Source organism: Sinocyclocheilus rhinocerous, unplaced genomic scaffold, assembly GCF_001515625.1.
Source record: "Sinocyclocheilus rhinocerous isolate Xijiao unplaced genomic scaffold, SAMN03320098_v1.1 scaffold1694, whole genome shotgun sequence".
Lineage (NCBI taxonomy): Eukaryota > Metazoa > Chordata > Actinopteri > Cypriniformes > Cyprinidae > Sinocyclocheilus > Sinocyclocheilus rhinocerous.
This window is the reverse complement of record NW_015626863.1, coordinates 280,093-298,523: the sequence shown is the minus strand read 5'-3', so window position 1 is coordinate 298,523 and position 18,431 is coordinate 280,093. Positions and strand designations below refer to the sequence as shown.

The window sequence follows — 18,431 nt, the reverse complement described above, 5'->3', positions numbered from 1 at the left end:
TATATCTATACACATACATACATACATACATACATACATGCATGCATACACACACACACACACACACACACACACACACACAAACACGTTATATAACACTTTCTATAACTAGCTGTATTTATACTGTATTTATGTATTAAGTGGAGCTGTATTTAATTTTTATGTTTTTTTTATTTAGTAAAATGAATTAGATATTTGGAATTTTATTTTATTCTTTTATTTTATTTTTCCTTGTAATTTAGTTATCTCATTTGCTGTCTATTATCATTGGTCTTTAGATGTTTGACAAATAAAAAAAGTGTATTAGATATTTGTGTATTATAGATGTACACTTTTTTTTGTTTGTCAAACTTCTAAAGACTAACAATAATAGACAGCAAATGAGATAAATAAAATTGCAAGGAAAAATAAAACAAGTAAATAAAAAAAATATTTTCAAATATCCAATACATTTATTTTATTTTTCCTTTCAATTTAGTTGTTTCATTTGCTGTCTTTTATTGTTGCTCTTTAGAAGTTCGACAAATAAAAAAAAGTGTTTAAAGAAAATGGATGCCATATTTTGACTAATGCTCTTTTTTTCTTTTTCTATGTCCTGTGCTTCCATGTTGAAATGACTCCTGATGACATCTGATTTTCAGGTAAGACATTTCTCTTTAATAAACTGGCACACTGTTTACTTCCACTGCTGTTGTAAATACAGTATAAATCACTAAGCACCACTTTTTACATTTCTTTACATTGCTGGTTCAGAATGGCATCGTTTAGCTGTAAGAGACTGCAATGATTGCATTTTAGTCAAAAAGATATGTGGCGTGCACTTAGTACCACTCCATGCATTTTAAAGGTTTAAAAAGGCATTTTGATTTATTGGAAGCTCTTGAGTGTAATTTTGTGACTAGTGTATACACGTACAGTGCTACCACGTAACAGCCTTATTTAAATGCGGTTTCACCATCCAAATGGCGTGACAAATCAGATTTGAAAAATACTCCGGAAATGTTTTCCTTTCTGAAATGGTTTTCCTTTTCTTAAGCGTGTCATTACAGCTCTTTGCTATCTTCATAATTGTATATGGTGAAACTCTTGTTTGAAGTATAACTGAAGAATAGTTTAAGTGTATGGGACTTATTTTATATATGTTCATATTGGCTTTACTTATTGCATAGAAAATAGAGTCAAAGCTCATCTTAAGTCGCAGCGCAGTTTAAACATTTAAACATGAAACAGAGCCAGCAGATGAATCATATTTAATTTATGAAGTGGATTATTTATGTTAGTGGTTCTCCGAATGGAAAATTGTTTGATGTGTGCTGCGGAGTGCCTCAGGTGTATGTATTGGGCAGCATTCATTTGCAAATACATGGACATGTTTTCATAATTAACAAATTTAATTAAAACATGCCCAGGTCACATTTTACCCCACTATCAAAAGAAAAATAAGCTGTATTACATTCACATTTATGCATTTGGCAGACGCTTTTATCTGAAGCAACTCAAGTCATATATTTAATCAGTTCACACATTCCCTGGGAATCAAACCATGACAAGGTCATTCTCATTACTTTAATAAAGGATTTTTTAAACAGTATTACAATAAAATTCCATGCATTTTCATTCAAATCTCATTAATTAAAAGCAGTAAAACAAATACTTCCATAATTAAATACATTTATTTATTTATTTATTTTTCTTAATGTTTAATGTTGTAATAATGAGATTTTAATTCATTACAATAAGGAGAATTTAGGGGCAAATTTTCTTAATTGTCATAAAAAATAATGTCACAAAATGCAAAAAAAAAAAAAAGAAAGAAAGAAATATTTTTTCCCTAATACATTTGGGGAGTAATATGACCTGGACAAGATCCTGATTTTAATGCATTATAGTAAGGAGAATATTGGGGCAGATTTTTCTTATTTGTCATAAAAGTTATGTCACTAAATGAACAAAACAAATTAATTAATTAAAAAATAAAAAATATATATTTTTCCTAATACAAAATATAATTTCTCATTTATTTTTTCTGATTTTAGGGAGTAATATGACATGGACAAGATCCTGATTTTAATGCATTATATTAAGGAGAGTTTTGGAGCAAATTTGTTTTTTATTGTCATAAAAATTGTCACAAAATGAACAAAAAAAATAGAATTTATTTTTTCCTAATACAAAATATAATTTCTCATTTATTTCTTCTGATTTTGGGCAGTAATATGACCTGGACGTGATCCTGATGGGTTTCGTGAGAATCCATACATAGTATGCATAATATATAATGATACACTAAGCTGTGTGAATGCATCATTGTCATATATAATAGTACTATTTAATGAAGCAACAGAATGAGTATACAATAAGTGAGATGTGAAGGCTGAAGGGGTCGTCTTTGTGATCTTGAACTGATTGGTGTATCTTGATTGCTTGAGCTTCGCTGGCCAGATGTTTTCATTTCTCCATTTATCGTTCTCCCCTCCCGCTTTCACAGCAATCAGTCGCATCCCTCTCTCCCCTATCTTTAGGAGTCAGGCATGTAATTATGTTGGCTTGTTAGTGCACGTGTGTGTGTGTGTGTGTATGCTTCTGGAAGGAGGAGGGAGGCACAGGGGCTGTCGTCGAACCTGCCACTTCGAGCTGGTTGCATCAATTACCCGCTGGGTGTCTCTGTCACGTACACACACACACACACACACACATACATGTACACAAACACAGTCATGGCTGTTTACAGACACTAGGACTAAGAAATACACGCATAGTGACTATAAATAGCATTTTATGCACACAATGAAGTGGGATTACCACACCTGAGGTTCAGATGCTGTGATTTTCCACCTATATGGGTGTGTGAGGTCTCTCGCCCCGAGTGTCACCTGCAGGCTTTACAGCTGTGAGTTTGGTGTGTTTGTGAATTCTCACGGGTGAGTGTGACGCAATCTGCTCCAGATCAGGCTCACGTGTGTTCAACACCTGCTCAGATTTGATCGCTTTCTGTAAGAATCACACACGCACAAATTTATGAGGCTGTTGTGATGAGATTCTCATTGTGAACATGAAATAATGGAAGTGTGACATTGATGTTTCGTGAACACATGCTGCTTTTAATTTATAAGTTGAAAGGCACAGATGCTTAAAGCTGTTTACAAGTGTTTGCACAAAGTAGCACACTGGTTTCATACCACCATACACACACACAAACACACACACACACACACACACATATATATTAGAAAAGGATTAGTAGATCATCAATCTTAGGTTAAGGTTTAAAAATTCCATTACGAATGATTTGTTGGCCAGCTCTTCTTTCCAGAGTGCTGTCAGTTAATATGATTGATATTACAGGTATGAATATTTCATAGCGTTTATAATGCCACGCTGAATCTTCTAGATTCTGCTGTGTCACTCAGAGCTAGACTGTCGGTTTCACCGTAAGATGTAAACCTTTCTGAAACAGCCTTTCATCTTCCCTTCAAATACTGATATGTTCAGGTCCTATTTTCTGTTCAGTTCAGGTAGTAGAATTGGCACTTTTTTTTTTTTACCCATCAAAGCATTGTAATGGTTAAAAGTGTAATTTCAGCCTACAGTCATCTGTCGTAGGTGCCGTCTTTAATCCAGTTTTCCTTTTCAGTTCTGACTGTGTGCACATCATTTCACGTAGTTAGCCATTCGGCTCTAACGGCTCTAGTTTCCGACTTTCATCCTTTTTCAGTGTTTGCATCTGTCTGCAGATTGAGCCATTTCAGCTTGTTAGTTTGTAGCTGGTTTATGCATGGATAAATGGAGTTATCTACTATACCCAGGCAGAATCCATTTTTTATGTCTTTGTAAAGTGGCTCGTACTCTCTTCACTGCGGTTGTAAGGTGTTATGTATGACTGAAGGGTGTAAATCACTTCAGACCTGCATATGTTACCACAGCAGCCAATCATGCAAGTCACGTTAGCATATATTACCATAGACGCCGAAGAGAATATATCGAACTGTCTGTTACTTTATGGCTCTGCCTTAGGGCTCTGTGTGTGTGTCTGTGTGTCTGTGTGTTCTTGTCTTGTCTTGGTCTTTTATTTTCCCTGCCTCAGGTATTTTTTCCTCAGTAGTTCATGTTCTCAATCTTTTACATTAACAAAAAGGTATTACTTTGGCCTTTGGACATAGTTTTCATGGTAATGTCATGTTTTTAGACAGTTTTCATGCTAATACCATGTTTTTTTGTATGATGGTAATACCATGATTTGTTTTTTAAATATGTATCATGGTATTGCCATGTGATAACATTTAAGTACCATGGTACCATCACAATACATTTCCCTCTTTTATTTTATTTTATTTTATTTTCAATAAAATACAAATTATATTTTTCCACAAATCCTGTTGATAGAGCTTAACTTGAACCTAGAATATTCCTTTAACTTTTGAGCCTGCTAGAAATATTTTTAGATTGCAATCCGGTGCTATATAAATTGAATTAATTAATTTCATTTAATTATATATTTAAATTTAATGGCATTAATCGCTTTAAAGCAGGAGGTTTGCATGCATTTTTTAAATCCGAATGCACAGTCCACCGTAAGTCCATGTCGTCCTATTTAACTCTAGCTTATAGCATTAATGTTAGCATGATACACCCTTTTCAACCCATTTTACATGCATAACGTGTCATAGTTCTGAGTGAAACAGAATATTCATCAAGAATAAATGTTGGACTGTGTTATTTTATCCTTCATTTATTTAATTGATTGGATGAAATTGAAAAGTTGGCATTGCATACCAGAATCGAGCGAGAAATGAATGTGAGTTTGCTGAAATAATGCCTAAATATGTATTTGGCTATTGGCTAACATTTTCCATTTTGATTCAGTGTTGATTTTAAAAGCGAGTTGTTGTAACCAGGAGTTCACTGCAGCCTGTTTGACTAACTCTGGCAGAAGGAAGCCGTTGCCTGTGGTTTCTCCGAGCTCTTGGCAGGGCTGAGCCGTGTAGCATGGGTTGGCTGGAGCATCTCTTGAAGGTCCGCCAGTCCTTGGAGCTGACGCAACTCTTTCCACGCTAGTTACATTCGACATTTCAGCACCTCTGATTTTCTCCGCAGAATAGAGTGAAAAAGACATGTTGTGGGACACGTGTATGTAGCCTACATGTAAGTATTACTAGGAAATACTGCCTATAGTTGTGTGGGTGCACTCCTAAACATCTTTGTTTTTTTTAAAGAAATTAATACTTCTGTTGAGCAAGGAAGCATTGAATTGATCAAAAGTGTCAGTAAAGACTTTTATAATGTTATGAATTTCTACGTTTTCTTGATGCAGCAACGTTTCTTGAGCAGCAAATCAGCATATTAGAATGATTTCTGAAGGATCATGTGACACTGACGACTGGAGTAATGATGCTGAAAATACAGCTTTGCATCACAGGAATAAATTACATTTTAGAATATATTCAAATAGAAAGCAGTTATTTAAAATTGTAAAAATATTTCACAATATTACTGTTTTTACTGTATTTTTGATCAAATAAATGCAGCCTTGATGAGCATAAGAAACTCCTGTAAAAAACATTAAAAGTATTAATTTCTATAATTTCTTTCCCAAAAAAATAATAAAAATTATACTGAATGGAATAGTGTATAATGTTACAAAAGCTTTTTATTTCAGATAAATGCTGATCTTTGGATCTTTCTATTCATCAAAGAATCCTGGAAAAAAATATATACTCAACTGTTTTAAATATTGATAATAATAACAACGTTTCTTGAGCAGCAAATCAGCATATTAGAATGATTTCTGAAGGATCATGTGACACTGACGACTGGAGTAATGATGCTGAAAATACAGCTTTGCATCACAGGAATAAATTACATTTTAGAATATATTCAAATAGAAAGCAGTTATTTAAAATTGTAAAAATATTTCACAATATTACTGTTTTTACTGTATTTTTGATCAAATAAATGCAGCCTTGGCGAGCACGTCTTGGTAAAACTGAGAATATTGACATTGGTGCTGTTTTTCAAGTTGGCTGTTAGCAACATGTCAAGCTTTTCCTAAGCCAAAATCTTCTCATCAAAACTTGGTTAAATGATTAGAATAAATAACAGAACAATAAAATGGAAAAAAAAATGAAGCATTAAAATATCATTTTCACAAGTAGCAAGTGAGCAAAAATGACGGGTCATTTAAAGTCTCTAATTGCTGAAATGTCCCTCAAGGAAGAAGCTAAAGTGTTTCCTTGCCGCTTCGCTGCTAGCGGCGTCAACGGCAGATCGCAGCTTCAGTACAACCCGCACACATTTATTCGAGTCATATTCATCCCAAATGTCATTCTTGCCTTTTCATTCAGCTTTCACACGCTAGGAGCCAAAGCCTCATGAATGTGACCCGAGCGGTCTGTAGAGCCGTGACGTCACTCGCCCCGCGCGCCCACATCCTGCTCGGGCAGCCGGCGTGCAGATCTCCTACCTGTTTACAGGGAAAGGTTGGATTGAGCTGGCCGGATGCAAAGAGGGGGCTTGTCCTGCTTCCCCTCAACAATATCCTCTTCACACTCTCCTCCGCCATCTGGAGAGGATGCCAGTCGCTGAATTTAGACGCGTGAACCGGGAGCCATGCCAGTTCAAGGGGATGCACTCGGAGCCCGGCTTGTCAGTATGGAGGGTCAAACTAATTGAGAGAGACGTAGTCTGTCTTGGACATTCAGAACATTTTACAGCTTAAAAGAGTGATGGAAAAGAAACCACCGTATATAGTGTGTGTATTAAGACTCACAAAAGTCTTTTTTTTAGCAAGTTGAGCTTTAACGGCATGTATTATGAATGAAATCAATCGAGTAGTTTAATCTGCTCGCTCTAATGTCCTCTAATTTGAATCAATGCAGTAATTTGTAAACAGAAAAAATAACACTCTCACAGCAGGAGAACTGACCAATGAGATTTCACTGTGGGCGGGGCCAAATCCCCCCCGATCTCCCCTGAACATAGTGTTTCGTAGCCGAGACGTTCTGAATCCTCAATAACTGATGCAGGTGGCTTTCTTTTAACTATTTTAAAATGGATTAAAAAAATAATCTGATTTAGACATTAACAGTAAAAGATTGGTGGAGAATTATAAACCTCATGAAAGTAGTGTTCAGTTCTATGTTGATGTATTTCCTATTCTAACATTATTCCTTAATTCTTGCAAAATCGTAAGCTGAAATAATAAAATTTTGTTGATCAGGATGAATCATCCATTTATTTATTTATTTTAAATAGGTTTATTTTCTAATTGGTTGCAGGTGGTATTGGGGAGGGACATTTTGTTTTAGAGAACATTTGATTGGTCGAAAATCTTTGTAGTGCAGGATGAGTCATCAAGATTTTTAATATGTTTTTATTTGGTGGAAATTTAACATGCGGGTCTGCAGAAAGTTTTCATGAACATTTTGGAGGTGATCAGCATCACTACTCTTCAAATGTTTGGGGTCGGTAAGGATTTTAAAATGTTTTTGAAAGAAGTCTCTTATGTTCCCCAAGGCTGCATTTATTTGATAAAAAATACAGTAAAAACAATAAAAATGTGAAATATTATTATAATGTAAAATAACTGTTTTCTATTTGACTATATTGTAAATTGTAATTTATTCCTGTGATGCAAAGCTGATTTTTCAGCATCATTACTCCAGTCTTCAGTGTCACATGATCCTTCAGAAATTATTCTAATATGCTGATTTGCTGCTCAAGAAACATTTCTTATTATTAATGTTGAAAACAGTTGTGCCACTTAATGTTTTTGTGGAAACGGTGCTTCATTTTTCAGGATTATTTGATAAATTACATTAAATTGTACATATTGATCAATTTGATGAATCCTTGCTGAATAAAAGTAATACATTTTTTTTTTTTTTTTTTTTTTTTAATCTTACTGACCACAAACATTTGAATGGTAGTGTAGATGACCTTAAAGTTAATCAACATGGTCTAAAAGCCACAAGAAAGTAGGTTTTTATAATTTTCCCAGTTTTTAGCTTAGAAAATTGAGCTAGCCTCTGTGTAAAAGTGTTTGCAAAACATGTTGGCAAAAGATTTCAGGTTTGGTGTGAATTGGTTGTATTTGTGTTTTGTTTGTGTCTGGTTAGTTGGTAAAGCTGGAGCATTTACACTAGGGCTGCACAATTAACCGAATTTCTAATCGCAATTATGGATGCCACAATTGCGTAATAGTTCAAAGCGGCAATTAATCGTTCAAAGTCCACTTATGTTATTCTGCACGCTTAAGATTTAATGTATTTTTTTTCTTTCTACATGTTATCTTAAGGGTTTTTCCATTGTTTTAGTTTTAGTATAGCATTATAATACCATTCATATTTTTACTTTTTTATAATTTAAAGAAGAAACCAATCCGATGTATATTTGATATTTGAGGCTTAATACTATATAAAAGCACTAAAGGTTTTTCAGTTAGTGTTTTCAGCTTGTTTATTGATGCAGTTGCATCAAACAATGGTATAAACATCATTCAATGTAAATTGTGATAATCGTAATTAATAATCGCAATTACAATTTCAAGGGAATAATCGACAATTAGGATTTTTGTCATAATCGTGCAGCCCTGATTTACACTGTCTTATGTGCTCAGTGAGGTATTGTGGCAGCTTTAATGGGAACGTGCCATGTACCTGCAGCCTCGCTGTCTAATGAGCGGCACGAAGCCCAAAACTCTCCCAGGTTTGTGTGTGCATTTTAACGCGTGCGTGTGCTTGTTAAGAAACGGCTAAAGGTGCAGTTGCAGCTCTAGTGGTGCGAAGAGGGATTGTAATGTCAGTTATATGCATAGGTTTGCGCACGTGTTTGTGTTCGTGAGTATGTGTTTGTCTGAAAATACCTGGAGGTGCTGTTTCAAACCTCTTGGAGTGTAGAGGGAATGTTATCTTCGAGTGTATGTGTACGTTGGATCAGATCAAATCCCTGTGGTGAGAAATGTGTGTGTGTGTGTGTGTGTGTGTGTGTGTTCCTGCATTTTATTGATATTTATTATCTGTGAGTCTGTTCAAATGCTCCCCACCGACCCACTTCACCGCTGGTTTGATCATCCTCAGACGCTCTGCTGCCATGAAAACACTCGTAACTCTATTCCAACCACATGCTGACATGTTGAGTCTCATGATGTACAATAATCTGTGTGTTGAACCCATTTGAAAGGTCTTTTATTAGGATTCACAATGTGAGAGGCTTGCTGGGATTCTGGGTAGCTTATATTTGTTTTTTCTCTACTAGGTGTGTGTAATGTTCTTGTGGGAGCTGATGAACGTACTCCTGTATGCTTAAAGGAACAGTTCAACAAAAATATAGTGTTTTGAAAGATTTTCAGTTCATTTTCAGTCAGCCTAAATTATTACATGGCATTTTAAAAAGACAAGTTATAGTTGCAAGCGCTTTTTAAAATGCATGTAAATGTGCTACGCCAGAGACTGTCAAACTCTAAACAGGACAACAGGTACCGTGAAATTGTGTTTGAAACAACATGAAAATAAATGATTACAGAACTGTAATTTTTGGGTGAACTATTCCTATGAAGACAACCGACAGCCAAGGGTCTTGTCCCATTTTAGGGAGGCCAGCTTAGATGTTGATATGTTTCTAATGGATGTCTTCCTCTCTGTAAACCACAGCTGTATCTCCTTTGCCATGACAAATGATGAAAAGAGCATCACGCCTAAAATATTACCATCCTGAAATCCTGTTAAAGAGATAGTTCACCCAAAAATGAAAATTCTGTCATTAATTACTCACCTTCATATCGTTCCAAACCTGTAAGACCGTCTGACACGGAAGAGAAGAAATTGTTGAATAAAGTCGTTATTTTTGTTTTCTTTGCGCACAAAAAGTATTCTCGTAGCTTCATAATATTACGGTTGAACCACTGATGTCACATGGACTATTTTAACGATGTCCTTACTACTTTTCTGGGCCTTGAATGTGGTAGTTGTGTTGCTGTCTATGCAGGGTCAGAAAGCTCTCGGATTTCATCAGAAATGTCTTAATTTGTGTTCCGAAGATGAATTTACGGGTTTGGAACGACATGAGGGTGAGTAATTAATGACAGAATTTTCATTTTTGGGTGAACTATCCCTTTTAAGTGCTTTTGAGGAGTGCAGTTCTTGTCTTTCTTTTTCTTTTTTTCTTTCTTTTTTCTTTTATTTAAATTTTATTTTTTTGGTTCCTACACATATAATCTTGTATAGTGAAATGTAATATTATATATATAAAAAAACAAATAAAATAAAAATAATAATAATAATAATTAGTAGTATTAGTATTATTAAATTATTATATTAGATAAAATATATAAATATATTAAAATAATAAATGTGCATATATTAAAATTAATTGTATGTTATATAAATATATGAATTAAAACAATACAATTTAATTAATTTATATGTATATACATTTATTAGTTGTAAAATAATAAAATTTGATTTATTTATATTTATAAACGTATGTTATACTGTATATTATATATATTATATATTTATTTAAATAGTATATTATAGAAAGCTTGCTTAATCAGTTTATAGCTTCGACCTTCCATTATATCTTGTAGATCATTCATAATTGCTTTTCAATTTCTGCTAGTCCATTTACATAAGGACTCTCAATTAATCTGATTTCCTTGAAGTGGATTGATGTGAAAAATATCTAGTTTTCAAAAATCCAATCTATATGACGTTCTTCATTAATTTCCCTCTTTCCGAAGCTGATCCAGAGGTTAAATCTGTGTTTTCATTCATTGAGTGTGTCACACGGCGAGCTGTCTGTAAACTGGAAGCTCATTCAGCCTGTTTTCTGCGGACGTTTCTCTTTAGTGGACGTTTTGGACCTGTAAATGCTCCACATACACAGTGTTTGGAGGTGTTTGTGCTACACGAGGCACTTTTGCAGTGCGGTTTCCACCTTTCTCTCTCTCTGTTTCGCTCTTTCTCTCTCTCTCTGGCTGTATGAATGGGTCTGTAGGCGTTTCTCCCTGTTGTGCGAGCGTTACCGGTGGAACGGGACAAGGACCAAATTAACAGAAGGGAGAAAACAGCCCTCGTACACACAATGAGCATGTGTGATATGCCCATGTGTCTGTTGCTGTTGTGTGTGAGGTTGAATACTACACCGTCTGTTTTATGTAACCAGCATGCAACTTGAATGAATGACAAGGTTACGTCTTTCCTTGTCATTGTGCTTAAAACAAGAAATTTGTATTTTTAGAGTAAGTATAGAGTGAGTTTACTTCTGACAGCTTTAACACCATGTGTTATATTTTCAATGTTAAAATACTTTCTCCTGGGAATAATAGACTTCCTGTGCCATAGAAACAGAGAGAGTGGGCAACATCCTAGCAACCAGAAAGGACACTCTCTCAACTGCATTACAACAACTAAAAACACCCTAGAATACATCTAACAATGCCCTAGCAACAAACAGCCTAGAAACACTCTCACAGTGACCTAGTGACCACCTAAAACATCAGGATTACTGTACATTAACAACATTCTAGCAACACCCTAGAGACCACCTAAGATTGCATAAAACCCCAGAACACCCTACCAACAGCCTAGCAACACCATAGTAACTATGATGAACACATTTGCAACAGTCTAGCAACACCCTAGAGACCACCTAGAATCGCATAAAACCCCAGAACACCCAAGCAACAGCATAGTAACGCCATAGCAACTATCAAGAATACATTTACAACATTCTAGCAACACTCTAGAGACCATATTGAATCGTATAACAACCCAGAACACCCTACCAACAGCATAATAACGCCATAGCCACTATCAAGAAAACATTAACAATGGTCTACCAACACCCTAGAGACCACCTAGAATCACATACACCCTATCAATAGCCTAGTAATGCCATAGCAACCATCAAGAACACATTAGCAACACCCTAGAGATCACTTAGAATCACATATAACCCCAGAACAACCTACCAACAGCATAATAACGCCATAGCAACGATCCAGAAAACATTAACAACAGTCTAGCAACACCCTAGAGACCACCTAGAATCACATACACCCTATCAATAGCCTAGTAATGCCATAGCAACCATCAAGAACACATTAGCAACACCCTAGAGATCACTTAGAATCACATATAACCCCAGAACAACCTACCAACAGCATAATAACGCCATAGCAACTATCCAGAAAGCATTAACAACAGTCTAGCAACACCCTAGATACCACCTAGAATAACATAAAACCCCAGAACACCCTACTAACAGGATAGTAACACCATAGCAACCATCAAGAACACATTAGCAACACTCTAGCAACACCCTAGGGACCATATTGAATCATATTGCCCCAGAACACTCTTCTGATAGTCTAGCAACACCCTAGAGACCACCTAGAATTGCATAACACCCCAGAACAACTTACCAACAGCCTACCAAAACCATAGCAACCATTAAGAACACCCTAGAAACCATATTGAATCATATAACCCCCCAGAACACCCTACCATATTCTTAGTAACACTATAGCAACCATCAAGAACACATTAGCAACAGTCTAACAAAGCCCTAGAGCAGGGATCCTCAAATCTGGCCCACGAGATCCACTTTCCTGCCGAGTTTAGCTCTAACCCTATTCAAACACACCTGAGCATGCTAATCAATGTCTTCAGGATCATTAGAAAATCACAGGTAGGGGAGTTTGATCAGGGTTTGAGCTAAACTCTGCAGCGCATTGGCCCTCCAGGGCAAGATTTGAGGAACCCTGCCCTAGAGTGACCACCTTTAAACAGCAATTATTATTATTCTTGTTTAATCTAGTTGTTTTTGCAGTTCTGGCTGGTGACAGTAGTGGTGCAGAAATTGCACACTTCAGCTTTATGGAAATGAGTTGCATGTTGATGGAAATAGCCAATTAATGCCTAGATAGATTGTGCTGTTCTGTTTATGTTTTTGGCTTTGTGGTTCTGTTATTATTTTAGGTTTATTATAGATTTTTGTTTTCATACAGTTAGCCATAATACTGTCAAGATGGAAATGAAGTGCAGGTCTTGAAAAAGAGCTTCAGTTGTTGGATTTGCAAAATGCAAAGAGAAAAAACAAATCAATCGTGTTCTAATCTTGTCACATCTGAAGTAATTTCAGTATCTATCTCCCTCCTGATGAGAGAGGAGCGTACGCTTGTCCCTCGGAAAGGAAAGAGGAAAAGAAATTAGACAAATAAATAAATAAAGCTGCATTTTTTTTCCCACTTTCAACAGACAGGAGCACGTTGTGTTTCCAAGGCAACAGTCTGCCTACTGCAGAACAAGAGAAGAGGGAGTGTGTGGGCAGAAGGCAGGCGCATAGAAGCATGCACGCATTCAAACACTCTCTCGCTCTCGCATGCACACACTCACTCGCTGCAGCGACGACTTGTGACAGAGTTCAAAGTCCAGTAGGATCCCAGTGACAAGTTGTTGGCATGCTTGTTCTTCAAAAAAGAGCAGGGCGCTGGCGGTGCACAGGGAAAAACATCACCTCACCTGATGAATAAAGACTTCTGCCTCTGTAACTCATGCCAAGGCTGTTTGATTAAAACCAAATGCTTAGATCCTCGGCCATCACTTTAAATGAATGCTTCAGGTTCAATACGAGTTGACACTTGGCAGCATTTGTGGCATAATGTCGATTTTCCACTGGAATAATGACCTTAGACTCGTATTTTTTTTAAAATTTTTTTATTTTTTTTTTACTTACAGTGAAATTGAAAAGGGTTTAAAAGCAGAAATATGCAGCTTTTATTTTTGTTAAAGCATTTGCATTATTTCTGACTTAAATGTGTTATTTGAGCTGTATAGAAGACTTCTGTATAGAAGTGGGACTACTTTTCTAGGTGGATGCACTTTTTATGCATAACTGATGTGATTCCTGTGAATTTTCTCCATGTTAATGGCCCCTTTTTGGTATTCTGGCTCATATCCTGTGAAGTTACTAGGATTATCCACTTTACCAGCATGGTCATGATAAGGTCAGTAAGCATCTGCTATCACTAGTCTTAATGTTTCAGACTACCTTGAAAGCATACTTTTAAAAATGTACTATATTTGTCAAATAAATTTATCTGTATACTTACTTTTTTTCAAATTAAAGTCAAAATTATTTTCTGTAATAACTGACTTTATGCCACAAATGCTATTAACAGCTCATGTTGGGCCTGGAAAATTAATTTAAAGGGATAGTGCACCCCCCATTTTATTTTTCCAACTTATCCTTATTTCATTTTAACTCTTATGCTATATTCCAAATCTTTTAGTTTTGACATTTCAGGTTTTATGTACTACGTTTATGGTACATTTTTGTTCTTTTTTGAAACGGGCCAATTCCAGTCCCCATTTACTTCCATTGTATAGAACAGAGCAGCTTTTCTATACATTATCTCAATATCATCTTTTGTGTTCAGTCTCTTTAGGGCTACTTTCAAACATACTTTTTAATATTTATATTTTTCAGATATATTTATCTGTATGCTTTCATCGTAAGTGCTTTACTGCAATTTTTTTTTACTGAAGGATAAGTCAGAATTATCTTCTGTAGTAATTGTCTTTATGCCACAAATGCTGTCAATAGAACCTGGAAAAATAATTTAAATGAATAGTGCACCCAAAATGAAAATGGTCATCAACTTACCTTTATTTTCTGGACCAAAAAAGGAAACTGTCCAGGATATCCAGGCTACTGTTTTCCATATAATGAAAGTGAATATGAATATCAAGGACAGTAGTGTACCATAAGGCAAGCTTATAGTGAATAATAACTTACATTTTGTCCCGTTCTTAATACAAATATATTCTATTATTGTTTTAGAAGATTTGGAATATATAGTCTAAAAGATTTTATATTTTATGGTTATATTTATGGTACTTTTTGTTCTTTTTTAAATTTGGCAGCCCCAGTCCCAATTGAACTCTTCTTTTAAGGTTCAGTGTTTGGAGTGGGTGGACGCAGGACGGCATTAGGACTCAAATTGTACAAGGTGTTCTGGATTCATCCTCCACACATCAGTAGTGATTTAGGGTGATTGAGGAGCCGGGTTGTCAGAGATGGATTAAGCCTAGTCTCGGATTATAAAAGATATTGGACAGAGAATCAAGACAGACTGTGAAAATGAGTTCACTAGTCCTCTTAATCGCAGAAACAACCCTGAGATTTAGTTGCCACAAGCTTAGCCTGAGTGACAGACCGAGACAAAGTACTTCACTTTGAATTTGGCTGCTTTGGGTTCAAATATCTGGAAAATAAAGGTACGCTCTTCCTTGCTGGTTTATAAAGTATAGGGGTTTGAATATCCGTCAGAGTAATGGATCTAATCCACTTCTGAATCAAAGTCGTCCCAGCTTCCCCTTTAAAAAACCCTGACTGAGCCTTTCAAGCCACGTTTTCCAGTGTTTCTTGAGTCCAAGGGCCAGAGTGTAATCCAGCGAGCTTTGTCAAGGCATTCGAGCTGCTGTTGTCAACAAATGTCCGCTTTGTTTTACGAGCAACTCGTAAACTCCTCCCCATCTGTCAAGCCTGAGATGTCACGCAACAAATAGAGTTGGAGAAAAGTGGAGATTTTTGTCCAGTGAGGACACATTGCATGGTCTTTGTGTTTTGTTACAGTGTAAATCAGCAACAAAAGCGTCTTTGAGGCTTTTAAGGGAGACTCTTGTGCGATCACTGTACTATTAGTGCAAGAGCTGCATGTGTTGGTTGTTCATTTCAAGTGCAAGGAACTGGTGTAGATGAGTGTGATGACCAATCACTCTGGAAATAAAGACAAAAAAAACAGATTTTTATGTTTTCTGAAGAGTTCTTTTCTGTACCGATGTGATGGGCGATAAGAATTGGAATGTATTATAATATTATTCATGTATTATTATAAATAGTAATATAACTCAATAATATTATAGATATTATTCTAATATATATTATTATAGATATTTTTCAATTTTTTTTCCAAATATTTTATTTTTTATTTTTATCTAATATTATTATTTTTATTTTAATCTAATATTTTAATAATTCTATACTATTTTGTGGATTTAACACATTTATAATTTAACCAATAGTGTGTATGTGTATATATATTTTTTCAAATATTTAATTTTTAATATTTAATATTTTAATGTTTCTATATGTAGGTTAAACATCTAATTTAATCTATTCTATTCTATTCTATATATGTATGTACAGACACACTTAAATCCATCCATCCATCCATCCATCCATCCATCCATTCATCTGCATGCAAATAATAATATACAATTTAAAAATACCCCAAATTGCATGTTTTTAATAGAAATACATACCCCAAATTGCATGTTTTTAATAGAAAAACATGCAATTTGGGGTATGTTTTTCTATTAAAAACATGCAATTTGGGGTATTTTTAAATTGTATATTATTATTTGCATGTTTTTAATAGAAAAAAAGCTATCGAGGTTGCGAGGTTATTTTGGGCTGTAACTAGGTTGTTGCTTACCAGCTCATTACATTCAAGTCTATAAATCTCAACTTCAGTGTAAATTTATGGGATTCCCCCCCCTTATCATCTGCTAGCCAAGCGTATCCTAGTCTGATTGAGCACACCTCCCCTAAGAAAGCAGCTCATTTTTTAGGTGTCATTCACATCTGTAGTACAAAAGTTGCATTCTAAAGCTTAATACTTAGTGCTGGTGGTTCATTTAAATGGCAGATCTGAAGAATGAGCAAAAATGCTTGCCTTAGCAAGAATCACAAAATCGCTAGTTAAACTTTCTCAAACTTTCTGCATGTGTTGTTGAATAGCAGGAGCCTGTTAGGTTGGCAGGGCATCCTCCACGCTGTTGTGATTACATAACACAATGCCACACACACACACACACACACACACACACCCACAGGCAAAACAGAAAACTTCTGATGCTGTAGTAATACACTCTGACAAGGTGTTTGCGGTTTGTGGTCAGTGCTTGTTTGTGAGGAATAAATGACCAAAGGAGTAAAATTAATTATCTTTGTCTTTTTAGTGACAACTTTGAGCTTGAGCGGCAAGATCTTATTTTGGGGATTAAACCAGAAACTTCTTTTTCATCGAATCGTGAGCAAAACAAACCTTGCCGTTTGAAGACTGCCATAGGTTACTGGCTGCAAACAACAGAATCAATATCTCAAAATAAAAGTTGTTTGAAGCTGGTATTGTGATGAGGATCACAACATTTTCTGCTGCTTGTTCACATGATCAGTCAAATCCAATCTTCTTTTGTAAACCGTGTGATGTCTGCACAGAGATTCAAGAGAAAATCAACAAATTTGATGCCAGCACCACAGAATCAGATAAAATGCTTTCATTGCGAATGCCAAAATGAGAGAACAGCGTGAACTTGCCCCTCGGTGAGCGAAAACACGCCGTGCAGAAGCGGCTTTTAGCGGATTTGAGTCAAAATATGTCAAGCCATTGTGCAATCTAATATGTAAATGCATGTCATTATAAGCTAACACATCCTTATACAGAAATCCACTGTAAATGAATTAATGTGCTGTCAATACAAACCAGATTTTAGAAGAAAATGTGATGCTTGCACATGCAAAAATTAGCTGGGTTTGATATGTTCGGTTAGGCGTTTGTTTAAATCAAAGTATATGCAATATTACGGTGAAGAAAATACACATGCTTTATAAAACAGTAACCAACAGAAGATGCATGTACACAAAAGAGCACATTCATCATATCCAGCTTTAGCGAGATCTAATTTTGTTAAGGACTCAATTTTCAGCTGAAGTGTTTTTCCGTCTGGAGGCTTCAAACTGAATTCCTGCAAACTGATGATTACAGATTCTATATTCCAGAGAATTCTTCACCTTGGCTAAATCGTATTTTTGTGATATGCTCTATCATGTAGTCATATTTTTAAAGGTAGGATGTGTTCCAGCTCTCGACAGTAACAACGGCCCCTTCAGGAACGGAGGCAGGCTTACCGTCTTTCCTCAGGGAAATATCTGTCATTCTAAGGCTTGTCTTAATTTGTAAAGGTTCCAGGGGAAATTTGTACAGCGCTGCTGAACTCTATCAACTCCTGTGGGTCAGAATTTCAGGCAGAATCCATTATTACTGTTTACTCGTAACAATACCCAGTCAAGGTACTGATCATTTCTGTGATAATGTAGTACATTGTATTTTTCTGACCTTCAGACCCTCAGATTTGTACCATAATTTGCATAATTATTATGCCATTATTATGCACTGTTGCTCAATTACTATGTACCATTATTTAGAGGACTTAAAATTAAAGATGGAATATTAAAATTCTAGACTGCATGTTTGATTATCAGTAAATGTTAGCTCTTCAGGTTTTTCATGAATCCCATAAGAGCCCCATTAAATTGATTGCATTTATTAGTGATGTTTGCTAAGGCATGCATCACTATTACTATTG

The 18,431-nt window shown here is 35.6% G+C and overlaps 1 protein-coding gene across 2 annotated transcripts in view; it reads left to right on the top strand.

The window, feature by feature from the left end:
- The window catches only part of LOC107717275 (arf-GAP with GTPase, ANK repeat and PH domain-containing protein 3-like), a 63,774-nt gene that overhangs the window by 29,004 nt on the left and 16,339 nt on the right, over window positions 1–18,431 (top strand). Inside the window, exon 2 of one of the 2 annotated variants that reach the window (XM_016523963.1) lies at window positions 6,342–6,412. The exons of the other annotated variant lie outside the window; for it this stretch is intronic. Coding sequence (XP_016379449.1) covers window positions 6,342–6,355 — 14 coding nt within the window. The 3' untranslated portion in view covers window positions 6,356–6,412. Of the gene's footprint in view, window positions 1–6,341; window positions 6,413–18,431 lie in introns of those variants that run through there. 2 annotated transcript variants of the gene reach the window in all.